Source organism: Procambarus clarkii, chromosome 14, assembly GCF_040958095.1.
Source record: "Procambarus clarkii isolate CNS0578487 chromosome 14, FALCON_Pclarkii_2.0, whole genome shotgun sequence".
Classification (NCBI taxonomy): domain Eukaryota; kingdom Metazoa; phylum Arthropoda; class Malacostraca; order Decapoda; family Cambaridae; genus Procambarus; species Procambarus clarkii.
The window spans coordinates 40,494,181-40,512,247 of NC_091163.1; the positions used below are offsets into that span (position 1 = coordinate 40,494,181).

General features: G+C 48.1%; 1 protein-coding gene across 1 annotated transcript in view; it reads right to left on the reverse strand.

Annotated features, from left to right (window-relative positions):
* Positions 1 to 10,882: 10,882 nt before the first annotated feature.
* LOC138364611 (beta-1,3-galactosyltransferase 4-like) overlaps positions 10,883 to 18,067 on the reverse strand; it is a 34,060-nt gene continuing 26,875 nt past the window's right edge. Inside the window, exon 2 of the mRNA XM_069324528.1 lies at positions 10,883 to 16,916. Coding sequence (XP_069180629.1) covers positions 15,197 to 16,393 — 1,197 coding nt within the window. The 5' untranslated portion in view covers positions 16,394 to 16,916 and the 3' untranslated portion in view covers positions 10,883 to 15,196. The remainder of the gene's footprint in view (positions 16,917 to 18,067) is intronic.

Sequence of the window (18,067 nt, forward strand, 5' to 3'; positions counted from 1 at the left end):
GGGCTGACTGGTAAGAGGAGTAGAGAGTTAGACTCTCAGTGTGGCAACGGTGTTTCAACGTTGTAAACAAGTAAGATTTCAACGTTGCCTCAAAGTAAGGTTGTGGTTAGGTTGTGTGTCTGCTGGGAGTGTGTAGTTTACAAGAGCGAGGGAGGTAGTTGGTGGAAGGGGCAAGAGAGGGGGATAAGAAAGGGAAGAGGGGAAGAAGAAGGAAAGGGGTAAGTATTGGGAAACAAAAAAGGGGGTGGGAGAGAGGGGAGAGATGAGAGAGAGAGGATGAGGGAATGGGTGAGAGAGGACCTACCTTGAGGTTACCTTGAGATGATTTCGGGGCTTAGCGTCCCCGCGGCCCGGTCGTCGACCAGGCCTCCTCGTTGCTGGACTGGTCAACCAGACTGTTGGACGTGGCTGCTCGCAGCCTGACGTATGAGTCACAGCCTGGTTGATCAGGTATCAACTACACGAGATGGAGACCACATGAAATGGACTCTGTTACCATCATTAATAATTTTGTTGTATTTGTGTCTAGCTTCGGACACGAGCATGTTACAGTTATGTCTTAAAGAGTTGAGAGCATTTAAGGATGATAAGGAGTCACTTACAATTAATGTATCAAGTTTGGAGACTTGTACACATTTCAGTGCAAGGATCAGGGCAAAGAGTTCAGTCTGAAGGGTAGAGGCCCAGTTGTTTATACGGACTCCCCACTCAAAGTATAGGCCATCGCCCATTGTCAGAACAACTGCACTTCCAGCTGCACCCGTGGTGCGGTGTAGGGAACCATCAGTGTATATAATTTGAGAGAGAGAATGCTCTGTGGACAGAGCATCAATATGGCTTAAGGCGTTGAGCTTTGCCTCAAGACGAAGCTTGGGCTGATCTCTAATTTGCTTCTTGGGTGGAAAGGGAGGGATTAAAACTGGAAAGGGTGTAACCTCCCACGGTGCAGGAAAGTGCCGTTGTTGTTTCTCTTGGTACAAATCATGAACCCCCATACATTCTGAGTTGAGTTCCAGTTTTTGTTATCCATTTGGAACAATGCTGATCTTCAATAAAGAAATTCTGGAGGGCTTCTGTGCAAGGATTAGGATGAGTTAGCCTAAGCATTTTTATACCAATTTGACAGTTAATTTCAGTAACACGATCAACAACGCTCAGAATATTAAGTTCCTTTCTTATATTAAGTATCTTTGTGGTACGAGGGCACCCAAGGATTATCCTCAAGGCTTCGTTCTGCAATTTTTCAAGCCCTCCAAGCTTTCTTTCAGGCATCAAAACAAGCAGAGGTGCAGCATAATCCACTAAAGATCTGATGTATGCAAGGTACATCATTTTGACAATTCTGACATTGGCACCATAGCCTGAGTGATAACCTGCAACAGCCTTGAGAGCTCGGAGCCTCTCTTTATACTGACGACAGAGTCTGAATACAACAGGACCATACAGTGGCACCTCAAGGCCAAGGTATTTGAATCTGTTTACATAGTCAAGCTGGGAGCCATCAGACAGTTGCATCTTGCGAACAGCTCCTCCCTGCCTGGGTGGGCGCTGATTGTGTATCTTTGTTTTCTCTGCTGAGATAATTAAACCTAGGTCCTGACATGAGTCTAATACAGAGTTAAGAGTGTTCTGATTATGTATTATTAAATGCGAAAGTATTTTAGGAATTTCCTGTTTTAATCCTTCCTTCCTTCGTGGTCTGGCATTGTCACACTGTTCATCACGTGTCAATTTCTTTGTGATTTACACACATACAGCTTATATAACACAAGTTGCCTGTCTACTTCAAAATGAATTAGTATTAATTATTATAGTTCAGTAATAAGAAAAAAATCTACCTAAAATATCAATGTTACCCCAAATTTAGACTGAATGTTTTCTTACATTATATTTATTAGAAAACTTGTTTTTATGGAGTAACTAACATAATTTTGTGTTTGATCTAATTCGAATTCAGATTTGGCAATTTACTTCAATACTTGACGGTCACTAACACTGGTGACTTCGATTATGACAGGAAGACGACGGCTTGTCAAAGGTACCCCCCTATTTACCCTGGTAATTTTTTTTTTCAAGTTAAATTTTATTATTTAATAGTTTTGGCATTTCCAGCTTCAGCGGGTATGCGGTTCCTTGCATTAATAACCCTGTGGGTGAAAAGTATCTCTAGTTCCCAGTCCTACATTGTGGCTTGTTGAGCTTGTCACTGTTGTTCCTTGTTTGTGTTACATTGTGGCTTGTTGAGCTTGTCGATGTAGTTCCTTGTTTGTGTTACATTGTGGCTTGTTGAGCTTGTCACTGTTGTTCCTTGTTTGTGTTACATTGTGGCTTGTTGAGCTTGTCACTGTTGTTCCTTGTTTGTGTTACATTGTGGCTTGTTGAGCTTGTCACTGTTGTTCCTTGTTTGTGTTACATTGTGGCTTGTTGAGCTTGTCACTGTTGTTCCTTGTTTGTGTTACATTGTGGCTTGTTGAGCTTGTCACTGTTGTCCCTTGTTTGTGTTACATTGTGGCTTGTTGAGCTTGTCACTGTTGTTCCTTGTTTGTGTTACATTGTGGCTTGTTGAGCTTGTCACTGTTGTTCCTTGTTTGTGTTACATTGTGGCTTGTTGAGCTTGTCACTGTTGTTCCTTGTTTGTGTTACATTGTGGCTTGTTGAGCTTGTCACTGTTGTTCCTTGTTTGTGTTACATTGTGGCTTGTTGAGCTTGTCACTGTTGTTCCTTGTTTGTGTTACATTGTGGCTTGTTGAGCTTGTCACTGTTGTTCCTTGTTTGTGTTACATTGTGGCTTGTTGAGCTTGTCACTGTTGTTCCTTGTTTGTGTTACATTGTGGCTTGTTGAGCTTGTCACTGTTGTGCCTTGTTTGTGTTACATTGTGGCTTGTTGAGCTTGTCACTGTTGTTCCTTGTTTGTGTTACATTGTGGCTTGTTGAGCTTGTCACTGTTGTTCCTTGTTTGTGTTACATTGTGGCTTGTTGAGCTTGTCACTGTTGTTCCTTGTTTGTGTTACATTGTGGCTTGTTGAGCTTGTCACTGTTGTTCCTTGTTTGTGTTACATTGTGGCTTGTTGAGCTTGTCACTGTTGTTCCTTGTTTGTGTTACATTGTGGCTTGTTGAGCTTGTCACTGTTGTTCCTTGTTTGTGTTACATTGTGGCTTGTTGAGCTTGTCACTGTTGTTCCTTGTTTGTGTTACATTGTGGCTTGTTGAGCTTGTCACTGTTGTTCCTTGTTTGTGTTACATTGTGGCTTGTTGAGCTTGTCACTGTTGTTCCTTGTTTGTGTTACATTGTGCCTTGTTGAGCTTGTCACTGTTGTTCCTTGTTTGTGTTACATTGTGGCTTGTTGAGCTTGTCACTGTTGTTCCTTGTTTGTGTTACATTGTGGCTTGTTGAGCTTGTCACTGTTGTTCCTTGTTTGTGTTACATTGTGGCTTGTTGAGCTTGTCACTGTTGTTCCTTGTTTGTGTTACATTGTGGCTTGTTGAGCTTGTCACTGTTGTTCCTTGTTTGTGTTACATTGTGGCTTGTTGAGCTTGTCACTGTTGTTCCTTGTTTGTGTTACATTGTGGCTTGTTGAGCTTGTCACTGTTGTTCCTTGTTTGTGTTACATTGTGGCTTGTTGAGCTTGTCACTGTTGTTCCTTGTTTGTGTTACATTGTGGCTTGTTGAGCTTGTCACTGTTGTTCCTTGTTTGTGTTACATTGTGGCTTGTTGAGCTTGTCACTGTTGTTCCTTGTTTGTGTTACATTGTGGCTTGTTGACCTTGTCACTGTTGTTCCTTGTTTGTGTTACATTGTGGCTTGTTGAGCTTGTCACTGTTGTTCCTTGTTTGTGTTACATTGTGGCTTGTTGAGCTTGTCACTGTTGTTCCTTGTTTGTGTTACATTGTGGCTTGTTGAGCTTGTCACTGTTGTTCCTTGTTTGTGTTACATTGTGGCTTGTTGAGCTTGACACTGTTGTTCCTTGTTTGTGTTACATTGTGGCTTGTTGAGCTTGTCACTGTTGTTCCTTGTTTGTGTTACATTGTGGCTTGTTGAGCTTGTCACTGTTGTTCCTTGTTTGTGTTTCATTGTGGCTTGTTGAGCTTGTCACTGTTGTTCCTTGTTTGTGTTACATTGTGGCTTGTTGAGCTTGTCACTGTTGTTCCTTGTTTGTGTTTCATTGTGGCTTGTTGAGCTTGTCACTGTTGTTCCTTGTTTGTGTTACATTGTGGCTTGTTGAGCTTGTCACTGTTGTTCCTTGTTTGTGTTACATTGTGGCTTGTTGAGCTTGTCACTGTTGTTCCTTGTTTGTGTTACATTGTGGCTTGTTGAGCTTGACGCTGTTGTTCCTTGTTTGTGTTACATTGTGGCTTGTTGAGCTTGACACTGTTGTTCCTTGTTTGTGTTACATTGTGGCTTGTTGAGCTTGACACTGTTGTTCCTTGTTTGTGTTACATTGTGGCTTGTTGAGCTTGTCACTGTTGTTTGTGTTACATTGTGGCTTGTTGAGCTTGTCACTGTTGTTTGTGTTACATTGTGGCTTGTTGAGCTTGTCACTGTTGTTCCTTGTTTGTGTTACATTGTGGCTTGTTGAGCTTGTCACTGTTGTTCCTTGTTTGTGTTACATTGTGGCTTGTTGAGCTTGTCACTGTTGTTCCTTGTTTGTGTTACATTGTGGCTTGTTGAGCTTGTCACTGTTGTTTGTGTTACATTGTGGCTTGTTGAGCTTGTCACTGTTGTTCCTTGTTTGTGTTACATTGTGGCTTGTTGAGCTTGTCACTGTTGTTCCTTGTTTGTGTTACATTGTGGCTTGTTGAGCTTGTCACTGTTGTTCCTTGTTTGTGTTACATTGTGGCTTGTTGAGCTTGTCACTGTTGTTCCTTGTTTGTGTTACATTGTGGCTTGTTGAGCTTGTCACTGTTGTCCCTTGTTTGTGTTACATTGTGGCTTGTTGAGCTTGTCACTGTTGTTCCTTGTTTGTGTTACATTGTGGCTTGTTGAGCTTGTCACTGTTGTGCCTTGTTTGTGTTACATTGTGGCTTGTTGAGCTTGTCACTGTTGTTCCTTGTTTGTGTTACATTGTGGCTTGTTGAGCTTGTCACTGTTGTTCCTTGTTTGTGTTGCATTGTGGCTTGTTGAGCTTGTCACTGTTGTTCCTTGTTTGTGTTACATTGTGGCTTGTTGAGCTTGTCACTGTTGTTCCTTGTTTGTGTTACATTGTGGCTTGTTGAGCTTGTCACTGTTGTTCCTTGTTTGTGTTACATTGTGGCTTGTTGAGCTTGTCACTGTTGTTCCTTGTTTGTGTTACATTGTGGCTTGTTGAGCTTGTCACTGTTGTTCCTTGTTTGCGTTACATTGTGGCTTGTTGAGCTTGTCACTGTTGTTCCTTGTTTGTGTTACATTGTGGCTTGTTGAGCTTGTCACTGTTGTTCCTTGTTTGTGTTACATTGTGGCTTGTTGAGCTTGTCACTGTTGTTTGTGTTACATTGTGGCTTGTTGAGCTTGTCACTGTTGTTCCTTGTTTGTGTTACATTGTTGCTTGCAGGAAATCGCAGAGAATTTAGACACTCGCAGGGAATTTAGTAGAGTTCCAGGTTGAATGGCTTTTGTCCTATGGAGTTACGAGGAAAGGCTGCGGGAAATGCATCTTACGACACTGGAAGACAGAAGAGTGAGGGGAGACATGATCACTACCTACAAAATCCACAGGAAAATTGACAGGGTAGACAAGGATAAAGTATTCAACACTGGAGGGACGCGAACAAGGGGACACAGGTGGAGACTGAGTACCCAGATGAGCCACAGAGACGTTAGAAAGAACTTTTTCAGTGTCAGAGTAGTTAACAGGTGGAATGCATTAGTCAGTGATGTGGTGGAGGCTGACTCCATACACAGTTTCAAGTGTAGATATGACAGAGCCCGATAGGCTCAGGAATCTGTACACCTGTTGATTGACGGTTGAGAGGCGGGACCAAAGAGCCAGAGCTCAACCCCCGCAAACACAACTAGGTGAGTACAACTAGGTGAGTACACACACACACACACACACACACACACACACACACCCACACACACACACACACACACACACACACACACACCCACACACACCCACACACACACACACAAAGTGTTTGTATTCAACAGTAACTAGTGTAAGGTGATGGAAATGAGGACAGGAGCCTGGAGACAGAAGGAACAGTACACAATGAAGGGGAACTACCTGTCTATAACGACCAGAGAGTAGACATGACACCAAACATAACTCCAGAGACTCATATGTCTCATATGAGACCCTCTGGGCCCCTGGTGGGGGGGGGCACGGACTCTCCCCTTACCTTACCTTGAGGTTACCATGAGGTGCTTCCGGGGCTTAGCGTCCCCGCGGCCCGGTCGTCGACCAGGCCTCATGGTTGCCAGACTGATCAACCAGGCTGTTGGACGCGGCTGCTCGCAGCCTGGCGTATGTACCCTTGACAACAATATCAAAACATCACAGCTGGGTGGAGCGACGTCGGTGACACGGGCCATGCATCAATTAATAACCGTATGGATCAACCTAAACGAGCTGCCGCCTCTTGTTCTGACTTCAAGCGCTCTGTTGATAACCCCTGGCTCAGGTTATTAACCCAAATACACGAGGAACAGATGGCAGTAATCCGAGAGCAGTGGACATTACTCATGAACCTGCAAGGTGAGGCTACAGCCAGGCTCAGGACTTATCGAGATCTGTCTACCAGAGTCGACCTCCTCCAACAGAAATTAAGCTCTCTTAAGAACACAGTTACTAACATTAACCCAGAAGAAACCACTAAGAAGCAGGAAGACATGTTATAAAAGTTTAAAAACCATCTTAACACCCTACAACAGCAACACACTGTTACCCAAGATGGATCAGACCAACATAAACTACTTGAGTCTGTCGTTATCTCTTCACGAGACTTTCCCCCAAGAATGTGAAGGAGAAGACTGTGCTGCCATCGTGATCCAGGACTTGCGGAATATGATGAGATATACAATGCAAGCAAGTGACATCAAGTCAGCTTATAGAGTGGGTATCAAATCATCTGGTTCAAATAACAGGAAAAATCGTGTCAAACTAGATAGCTGCTCTTACAAGTCAGACCTTATCAGGTCCGCAGTCGCCAGTAAATCCACTGTTTATGTGAATGAATGTCTGACCAAGTTCAGACAAATTTTCTTATTTAAACTACGTGGAATCTGCAAAACTTCCCCTGTAATTAAACATTGTTTTGTGCGAGATGGTAAAATTATAGCTAGGAAGTGTGACGCGGGAAAAACTTATGTGATAACAAGTGAGGCTCACCTCACTTCTTTCCTGGGTGACTGTGGGATAACAGCTGAATAACCAGTAGTTAATTTATAGTCTCATCTAACTATCAAAGTGTACTTTAGCTCTGCCTTTCTTTTCTAAAGGTTCTTTTTTCTTTTTTTTTAAATTGTCATCTCTGTTATTGTTTTTTTGTCTAGTTTTTACTCGATTTTATGTATGCTCCTAAATCCCCTGTTCCATGATTCACTGGTTTTGCCAGTGTTCTCCTTCCTTGACCTTGAGGTTACCTTGAGGTGCTTCCGGGGCTTAGCGTCCCCGCGGCCCGGTCGTCGACCAGGCCTCCTGGTTGCCAGACTGATCAACCAGGCTGTTGAACGCGGCTGCTCGCAGCCTGACGTATGAGTCACAGCCTGGTTGATCAGGTATCCTTTGGAGGTGCTTATCCAGTTCTCTCTTGAACACTGTGAGGGGTCGGCCAGTTATGTCCCTTATGTGTAGTGGAAGCGTGTTGAACAGTCTCGGGCCTCTGATGTTGATAGTTCTCTCTTGAACACTGTGAGGGGTCGGCCAGTTATGTCCCTTATGTGTAGTGGAAGCGTGTTGAACAGTCTCGGGCCTCTGATGTTGATAGTTCTCTCTTGAACACTGTGAGGGGTCGGCCAGTTATGTCCCTTATGTGTAGTGGAAGCGTGTTGAACAGTCTCGGGCCTCTGATGTTGATAGTTCTCTCTTGAACACTGTGAGGGGTCGGCCAGTTATGTCCCTTATGTGTAGTGGAAGCGTGTTGAACAGTCTCGGGCCTCTGATGTTGATAGTTCTCTCTTGAACACTGTGAGGGGTCGGCCAGTTATGTCCCTTATGTGTAGTGGAAGCGTGTTGAACAGTCTCGGGCCTCTGATGTTGATAGTTCTCTCTTGAACACTGTGAGGGGTCGGCCAGTTATGTCCCTTATGTGTAGTGGAAGCGTGTTGAACAGTCTCGGGCCTCTGATGTTGATAGTTCTCTCTTGAACACTGTGAGGGGTCGGCCACTTATGTCCCTTATGTGTAGTATAAACTCTATCATTCAGTGTACCTGAGTGTACAGAATCCCATCTATGTTAGTGTACATTGCCTTGAAGCTTCACTTCTGTTCATTTTCTTGTCCCTCTCTTGGCGAGCATTCTGCTGGTGTGGGAAGCTGTTCCGTGGGTGAGAAGATCTGTGAGGTGGTTTGCAGGGTCTCAGAGGAGTTTGGGGGTGGGTGGGGGGGGTTTAAGGGAAGGGGGGACAGGTAGGGTGTGGGTTAAGGAGGTAGGGGGGACATGGAGGACACTGGGTGAGGGGGGAGGAGGGATAGGGAGGGTATGGGATGAAGAAGGAGGGGAGAGAGGTCGGGAAAGGTGGGAGGGGGGACATGACGGGAATGGGGAAGGGATGACAGGGACAGAATGGGGTGGGGGTGGGAGGGAGGGTTGGGTGGGGGCAGGTAGGGTGAGGGGAAGGGAGGGTTTCTATGCAGAGGGGGGTGGTGGTGTGGCCCCCCACTCTGGTGTTGCTGGGATGCTGGTTTTGGGTTCTCCTCTTGTCTCTAGGACTGTTGTGTTGGGGGCTGTGCGTTCCTGGTTTGCTCCTCTCTCCCTGCTCTTCCTCCTTGCCTCTGCTGCCCTGGCTCTCCCCTCCTTTGTCCTGTCCCTCTGTGTGTGTGTGTGTGTGTGTGTGTGTGTGTGTGTGTGTGTGTGTACATACTCACCTAGTTGTGCTTGCGGGGGGTTGAGTTCTGGCTCTTTGGTCCCGCCTCTCAACTGTCAACTGATGTACAGATTCCTGATCCTACTGGGCTCTATCATATCTACATTTGAAACTGTATGGAGTCAGCCTCCACCACATCACTGCACTGCCTAATGCATTCCATCCGTTAACTCCTCTGACACTGAAAAAGTTCCTTCTAACGTCTCTGTGGCTCATGTGGGTACTCAGTTTCCACCTGTGTCCCCTTGTTCGCGTCCCACCAATGTTGAATAGTTTATCCTTGTTTACCCGGTCGATTCCTCTGAGGATTTTGTAGGTTGTGATCATGTCTCCCCTTACTCTTCTTTCCTCCAGGGTCGTAAGGTGCATTTCCCGCAGCCTTTCCTCGTAACTTATGCTTCTTAGTTCTGGGACTAGTCTAGTGGCATACCTTTGGACTTTTTCCAGCTTCGTCTTGTGCTTGACAAGGTACGGGCTCCATGCTGGGGCCGCATACTCCAGGATTGGTCTTACATATGTGGTGTACAAGATTCTGAATGATTCCTTACACAGGTTCCTGAACGCTGTTCTGATGTTAGCCAGCCTCGCATATGCCGCAGACGTTATTCTTTTTATGTGGGCTTCAGGAGACAGGTTTGGTGTGATATCAACTCCTAGATCTTTCTCTCTGTTCGTTTCATTAAGTACTTCATCTCCTATTCTGTATCCTGTGTCTGGCCTCCTGTTTCCACTGCCTAGTTTCATTACTTTGCATTTACTCGGGTTGAACTTCAACAGCCATTTATTGGACCATTCACTCAGTCTGTCTAGGTCATCTTGTTGCCTCCTACTATAGTCCTCTGTTTCAATCCTCCTCATAAATTTTGCATCATCAGCAAACATTGAGAGAAACGATTCTATACCCTCTGGGAGATCATTTACATATATCAGAAACAGTATAGGTCCAAGAACTGACCCCTGCGGGACTCCACTTGTAACGTCTCGCCAATCTGAGACCTCACCCCTCACACTGACTCGTTGTCTCCTGTTGCTTAGGTACTCCTGTATCCACCGGAGTACCTTCCCTTTCACTCCAGCCTGCATCTCCAGCTTTTTCACTAGCCTCTTGTGTGGCACTGTATCAAAGGCTTTCTGATAATCCAAAAATATGCAGTCTGCCCACCCCTCTCTTTCTTGCCTTATTTTTGTTGCCTGGTCGTAGAATTCAAGTAACCCTGTGAGGCAGGACCTGCCATCCCTGAACCCATGTTGATGCTGTGTTACAAAGTTCCTTCGCTCCAGATGTTCCACTAGCTTTCTTCGCACAATCTTCTCCATCATCTTGCATGGTATGCAGGTTAGGGTGTGTGTGTGTGTGTGTGTGTGTGTGTGTGTGTGTGCGTGTGTGCGTGTGTGCGTGTGTGTGTGAGGTAGTTACGGGTGCTCCTGGCAGAGAGAGCCACAGCAGGGAGCATCTTGTTACCTGATCCTGCTTTCACTCCTTCAGTCACTACATCCCCCAAGCTGCTCCCCCTCCCCCCCCCCTCACACCTCACCTCCTCACACCTCACTCCCTCACACCTCACTCCCTCACACCTCACTCCCTCACACCTTTTCTCCACCTCCCCTCCCCCCCCCCCAGATGAAACCCCACAACAGTTGACTAACTCGCGGGTGCCTAATTACTGCTGGGTGAACAGAGCCATCAGGTGGAAGAAAACGTGCCAAAAGAATTGTGTTCCCGCAGGAACCAAACTCGGGACCTATAAGTTGTAACTCGCCAGCGCAGTCCACTACGCCACATAAACCCAGTTTCATTCCTCTCTTTAATTTCAGGTAATATTTAGCATTTAATATTTTGTATTCATCATTAGATAAGGAGAACTTATATATATAATATTTTGACCAAAATATATTTATTTCTATGAAGCCTGTACAAAATATATACATATCCATATACATTATACAGTAACATAAATACATTAAGCATTAAGCTTTGAGATATATATATATATATATATATATATATATATATATATATATATATATATATATATATATATATATATATATACACGAGAACGTTCAGAATTTCCATTTCATTTCCTCTACGTGGATACATACGCATAACGGATTCGTATGTTTTTGTGGTTAGATAGATAAATAGATAGATAGATATGCACAAGGACTTGCTTGGTCTAGGTGGACAAGGCAGCCCACGTGAGGAGAGGCGACAGGTCTGCCAACACTGGCTGCTATAGGCCCGGGTTTACTATAAACAGTATATAACAACTTACTATATAATGTTTCCAAAATTGAAAACTGAAAATTTTCAACAAAATTTTCCGTGATTTAAATGTTAGATTATAATTGAATAGTTTTTATGAACATATAGCGAGCTGTGATACACTTGGTGGAGGCTCCTAGTGGGTGATGAGGTGGTGGGTAATGGGGGTGGTGGTTGATGGGGGGTGGTGGTTGATGGGGTGGTGGTGGTTGATGGGGTGGTGGTGGTTGATGGGGGGCGGGGAAGTGTGGTTGATGACGTCATTTCTGGCCAACAAGACTGGTCTTCGTGGCCCCAGACCTCAGGCGGTCATTCCTGGCTGCTGACTTGGCTCTCCTATTGACATGCTTTACTCCTGTCAGGATGTGTTGACTCTCAACAGATATCAGCGCGCCAGGAAGGTACTGAATTGTAGGACATAAGGCTGGTCTAGCAGTATAAGGCTGGTGGAGCAGTATAAGGCTGGTCGAGCAGTATAAGGCTGGTCTAGCAGTATAAGGCTGGTCTAGCAGTATAAGGCTGGTCGAGCAGTATAAGGCTGGTCTAGCAGTATAAGGCTGGTGGAGCAGTATAAGGCTGGTCGAGCAGTATAAGGCTGGTCTAGCAGTATAAGGCTGGTCTAGCAGTATAAGGCTGGTCGAGCAGTATAAGGCTGGTCTAGCAGTATAAGGCTGGTCTAGCAGTATAAGGCTGGTCGAGCAGTATAAGGCTGGTCTAGCAGTATAAGGCTGGTGGAGCAGTATAAGGCTGGTCTAGCAGTATAAGGCTGGTCTAGCAGTATAAGGCTGGTCTAGCAGTATAAGGCTGGTGGAGCAGTATAAGGCTGGTCTAGCAGTATAAGGCTGGTCGAGCAGTATAAGGCTGGTCTAGCAGTATAAGGCTGGTCTAGCAGTATAAGGCTGGTCTAGCAGTATAAGGCTGGTCGAGCAGTATAAGGCTGGTCTAGCAGTATAAGGCTGGTGGAGCAGTATAAGGCTGGTCTAGCAGTATAAGGCTGGTCTAGCAGTATAAGGCTGGTGGAGCAGTATAAGGCTGGTCTAGCAGTATAAGGCTGGTGGAGCAGTATAAGGCTGGTCTAGCAGTATAAGACTGGTCGAGCAGTATAAGGCTGGTCTAGCAGTATAAGGCTGGTCGAGCAGTATAAGGCTGGTCTAGCAGTATAAGGCTGGTCTAGCAGTATAAGGCTGGTCTAGCAGTATAAGGCTGGTCTAGCAGTATAAGGCTGGTCTAGCAGTATAAGGCTGGTGGAGCAGTATAAGACTGGTCTAGCAGTATAAGGCTGGTCTAGCAGTATAAGACTGGTCGAGCAGTATAAGGCTGGTCTAGCAGTATAAGGCTGGTGGAGCAGTATAAGACTGGTCGAGCAGTATAAGGCTGGTCTAGCAGTATAAGACTGGTCTAGCAGTATAAGGATGGTCTAGCAGTATAAGGCTGGTCGAGCAGTATAAGGCTGGTCTAGCAGTATAAGGCTGGTCTAGCAGCATAAGGCTGGTCTAGCAGTATAAGGCTGGTCGAGCAGTATAAGGCTGGTCGAGCAGTATAAGGCTGGTCTAGCAGTATAAGGCTGGTGGAGCAGTATAAGACTGGTCTAGCAGTATAAGGCTGGTCGAGCAGTATAAGGCTGGTCTAGCAGTATAAGGCTGGTGGAGCAGTATAAGACTGGTCTAGCAGTATAAGGCTGGTCTAGCAGTATAAGACTGGTCGAGCAGTATAAGGCTGGTCTAGCAGTATAAGGCTGGTGGAGCAGTATAAGACTGGTGGAGCAGTATAAGGCTGGTTTAGCAGTATAAGACTGGTCTAGCAGTATAAGGCTGGTCTAGCAGTATAAGGCTGGTCGAGCAGTATAAGGCTGGTCTAGCAGTATAAGGCTGGTCTAGCAGTATAAGGCTGGTCGAGCAGTATAAGGCTGGTCGAGCAGTATAAGGCTGGTCTAGCAGTATAAGGCTGGTGGAGCAGTATAAGACTGGTCTAGCAGTATAAGGCTGGTCGAGCAGTATAAGGCTGGTCTAGCAGTATAAGGCTGGTCTAGCAGTATAAGGCTGGTGGAGCAGTATAAGGCTGGTCGAGCAGTATAAGGCTGGTCTAGCAGTATAAGGCTGGTCTAGCAGTATAAGGCTGGTGGAGCAGTATAAGGCTGGTCTAGCAGTATAAGGCTGGTGGAGCAGTATAAGGCTGGTCTAGCAGTATAAGGCTGGTGGAGCAGTATAAGACTGGTCTAGCAGTATAAGGCTGGTGGAGCAGTATAAGGCTGGTCTAGCAGTATAAGGCTGGTCTAGCAGTATAAGGCTGGTCTAGCAGTATAAGGCTGGTCTAGCAGTATAAGGCTGGTCTAGCAGTATAAGGCTGGCCGAGCAGTATAAGGCTGGTGGAGCAGTATAAGGCTGGTCTAGCAGTATAAGACTGGTCGAGCAGTATAAGGCTGGTCTAGCAGTATAAGACTGGTCGAGCAGTATAAGGCTGGTCTAGCAGTATAAGGCTGGTGGAGCAGTATAAGGCTGGTCTAGCAGTATAAGACTGGTCGAGCAGTATAAGGCTGGTCTAGCAGTATAAGACTGGTCGAGCAGTATAAGGCTGGTCGAGCAGTATAAAGCTGGTCTAGCAGTATAAGGCTGGTCGAGCAGTATAAGACTGGTCTAGCAGTATAAGGCTGGTGGAGCAGTATAAGGCTGGTCTAGCAGTATAAGACTGGTCGAGCAGTATAAGGCTGGTCTAGCAGTATAAAGCTGGTCGAGCAGTATAAGGCTGGTTGAGCAGTATAAGGCTGGTCTAGCAGTATAAGGCTGGTCTTGCAGTATAAGGCTGGCCGAGCAGTATAAGGCTGGTGGAGCAGTATAAGGCTGGTCTAACAGTATAAGGCTGGTCTAGCAGTATAAGGCTGGTCGAGCAGTATAAGGCTGGTCGAGCAGTATAAGGCTGGTCGAGCAGTATAAGGCTGGTATAGCAGTATAAGGCTGGTCTAGCAGTATAAGGCTGGTCTAGCAGTATAAGGCTGGTCGAGGAGTATAAGGCTGGTCGAGCAGTATAAGGCTGGTCGAGCAGTATAAGGCTGGTATAGCAGTATAAGGCTGGTCTAGCAGTATAAGGCTGGTCGAGCAGTATAAGGCTGGTCTAGCAGCATAAGGCTGGTCGAGCAGTATAAGGCTGTTCTAGCAGTATAAGGCTGGCCGAGCAGTATAAGGCTGGTCTAGCAGTATAAGGCTGGTCGAGCAGTATAAGGCTGGTCGAGCAGTATAAGGCTGGTCGAGCAGTATAAGGCTGGTCGAGCAGTATAAGCCTGGTCTAGCAGTATAAGGCTGGTCTAGCAGTATAAGGCTGGTCGAGCAGTATAAGGCTGGTCTAGCAATATAAGGCTGGCCGAGCAGTATAAGGCTGGTCGAGCAGTATAAGGCTGGTCGAGCAGTATAAGGCTGGTCTAGCAGTATAAGGCTGGTCTAGCAGTATAAGGCTGGTCTAGCAGTATAAGGCTGGTCGAGCAGTATAAGGCTGGTCGAGCAGTATAAGGCTGGTGGAGCAGTATAAGGCTGGTCTAGCAGTATAAGGCTGGTCTAGCAGTATAAAGCTGGTCGAGCGGTATAAGGCTGGTCTAGCAGTATAAGGCTGGTCTGGCAGTATAAGGCTGGTCTAGCAGTATAAGGCTGGTCTAGCAGTATAAGGCTGGTGGAGCAGTATAAGGCTGGTCGAGCAGTATAAGGCTGGTGGAGCAGTATAAGGCTGGTCTAGCAGTATAAGGCTGGTCTAGCAGTATAAGGCTGGTCTAGCAGTATAAGGCTGGTCTAGCAGTATAAGGCTGGTCTAGCAGTATAAGGCTGGTCTAGCAGTATAAGGCTGGTCTAGCAGTATAAGGCTGGTCGAGCAGTATAAGGCTGGTCTAGCAGTATAAGGCTGGTCTAGCAGTATAAGGCTGGTCGAGCAGAATAAGGGGGATCAGGCGAGAGGAATGACAGTGCCCACAGCATAGTGAGGGCGGGTGGGGGGGCAGGAGCCGGGCCGGGGCACGGGGCACTCCCCCCGTGTGTGGCATGCCCAGGCTGCCCTCAGCCAGGCCTCCAGGACCGTCACATTGCGGTCGGAGGGGGCCACCAGGAGCCCGCAGAGGGCCGCGGCTGGGCCCCCGGGGCGCCTCACAGACCGCAGAGGGCCCTCCAGGCAACAGGTAGCAGCTGCCCTCAGCAGGGTATAGTGCTCGTTGAGGGCATATCTGGGCACGCCTGCTGCCCCTGCCACCGTCCCTGTCAGGTGCACGTCGTCTATCCAGAATGGCGGAAGGATGGCAGCGGCGCGGGTGATGGCAGCCGCCGCTGGTTGGGTAGTGAGGTATGCCCAACCACCCAGGAAGGTTGGGTACACATTGCCTGGGTATTCTGCGCCTGTCACCTGCCACTTGCCGCTGCCCCGCTGGGGTCTAAGCCCTTGTTGCACCAGCCCCGCTGCCCACGTGCCCTGGGGGTCGAGGCTGAGAGTGCCGCTGCCCCTAGCCACCACCGTGCCCAAGCGGTTCACCGCCAGCCCCTCCTGCAGGAGCTCAACCACGCCCCAGACATCCACCATAATGTCGTCATCCATCTTGAGGATGAAGCGCGCGTGCGGGCAGAAGCGCGCGGGCCAGGAGAGCGCCAGGGCGTGTTTGTACGTCAGGTTGCGGTAGTGTTCCTGGAAGTCTGCCACCACCAGGTCCCTGTGGGCGGCGCTCTCCTCCAGCACGGCGGCGGTGGGCAGCGTCGGGTACTCTGGCTGCCCTCTCCTGCTGCCGTCCGCCAGGAAGAACACCCTGCGCACCCCCAGGGCGTCCAGGGCGCGCCAGGAGGCGTGTGTCCTGTGGGCGTCCCTCAGAGGGGCGTGGGCGGGGTGGGATATGACCAGTAGCACCAGGAGGAGCGGCCCTGTGCCGCATGCGGGACTGTTAGCCACTAAGGAGACCGCAGGTAGGTCAAGGAGAGGTGCGGCGGGTGGGTAGAGCTCCGGGTGGGCGCGGGGCGGTGGGCGGCGGCGGTGGTGGGCGGCAGGAGGGGGCGGGAAGGTGGGCTGGCTGGCCTGCCACGTGAAGCCCACCAGCAGGACGACAGCTGCGGCCGTCACTACCGCAGCTGCGGCCTCAAGCCACACCAGAGGGCGCCTCGCCATCCTCCAGCGACCTCACGCTATCATCATGGAGCCGCAGGCGGCCGGTGATGTCACTGGTCACCTCCACAGCGGGACATCACTCGGGGCCGCTGGACATCACTCGGGGCCGCTGGACGTCACTCGGGGCCGCTGGACATCACTCGGGGCCGCTGGACATCACTCGGGGCCGCTGGACATCACTCGGGGCCGCTGGACATCACTCGGGGCCGCTGGACATCACTCGGGGCCGCTGGACATCACTCGGGGCCGCTGGACATCACTCGGGGCCGCTGGACGTCACTCGGGGCCGCTGGACATCACTCGGGGCCGCTGGACATCACTCGGGGCCGCGGGACATCACTCGGGGCCGCAGGACATCACTCGGGGCCGCTGGACATCACTCGGGGCCGCTGGACATCACTCGGGGCCGCTGGACATCACTCGGGGCCGCTGGACATCACTCGGGGCCGCTGGACATCACTCGGGGCCGCTGGACATCACTCGGGGCCGCTGGACATCACTCGGGGCCGCTGGACATCACTGCCTGTAGAGACATCACTACATCAGTCAACACACATCACTCGTCACCATGGCAACAATCTTTTATAGGTAGTCGCTATAGGCACTACCAATAGCTATATATCTATATAATAGTAGCTATAGAGACTACCATAGTCGCTATAGGGACTACCATAGTTGCTATAGGGACTACCATAGTCGCTATAGGGACTACCATAGTCGCTATAGGGACTACCATAGTCGCTACAGGGACTACCATAGTCGCTATAGGGACTACCATAGTCGCTATAGGGACTACCATAGTCGCTATAGGGACTACCATAGTCGCTACAGGGACTACCATAGTCGCTATAGGGACTACCATAGTCGCTATAGGGACTACCATAGTCGCTACAGGGACTACCATAGTCGCTATAGGGACTACCATAGTCGCTATAGGGACTACCATAGTCGCTATAGGGACTACCATAGTCGCTATAGGGACTACCATAGTCGCTATAGGGACTACCATAGTCGCTATAGGGACTACCATAGTCGCTATAGGGACTACCATAGTTGTTATAGGGACTACCATAGTCGCTATAGGGACTACCATAGTCGCTATAGGGACTACCATAGTCGCTACAGGGACTACCATAGTTGCTATAGGGACTACCATAGTCGCTATAGAGACTACCATAGTCGCTACAGGGACTACCATAGTCGCTATAGGGACTACCATAGTCGCTATAGGGACTACCATAGTCGCTACAGGGACTACCATAGTCGCTATAGGGACTACCATAGTCGCTATAGGGACTACCATAGTCGCTACAGGGACTACCATAGTCGCTATAGGGACTACCATAGTCGCTATAGGGACTACCATAGTCGCTATAAGACTACCATAGTCGCTATAGGGACTACCATAGTCGCTATAGGGACTACCATAGTCGCTATAGGGACTACCATAGTCGCTACAGGGACTACCATAGTCGCTATAGGGACTACCATAGTCGCTATAGGGACTACCATAGTCGCTATAGGGACTACCATAGTCGCTATAGGGACTACCATAGTCGCTATAGGGACTACCATAGTCGCTATAGGGACTACCAAAGTCGCTATAGGGACTACCATAGTCGCTATAGGGACTACCATAGTCGCTATAAGACTACCATAGTCGCTATAGGGACT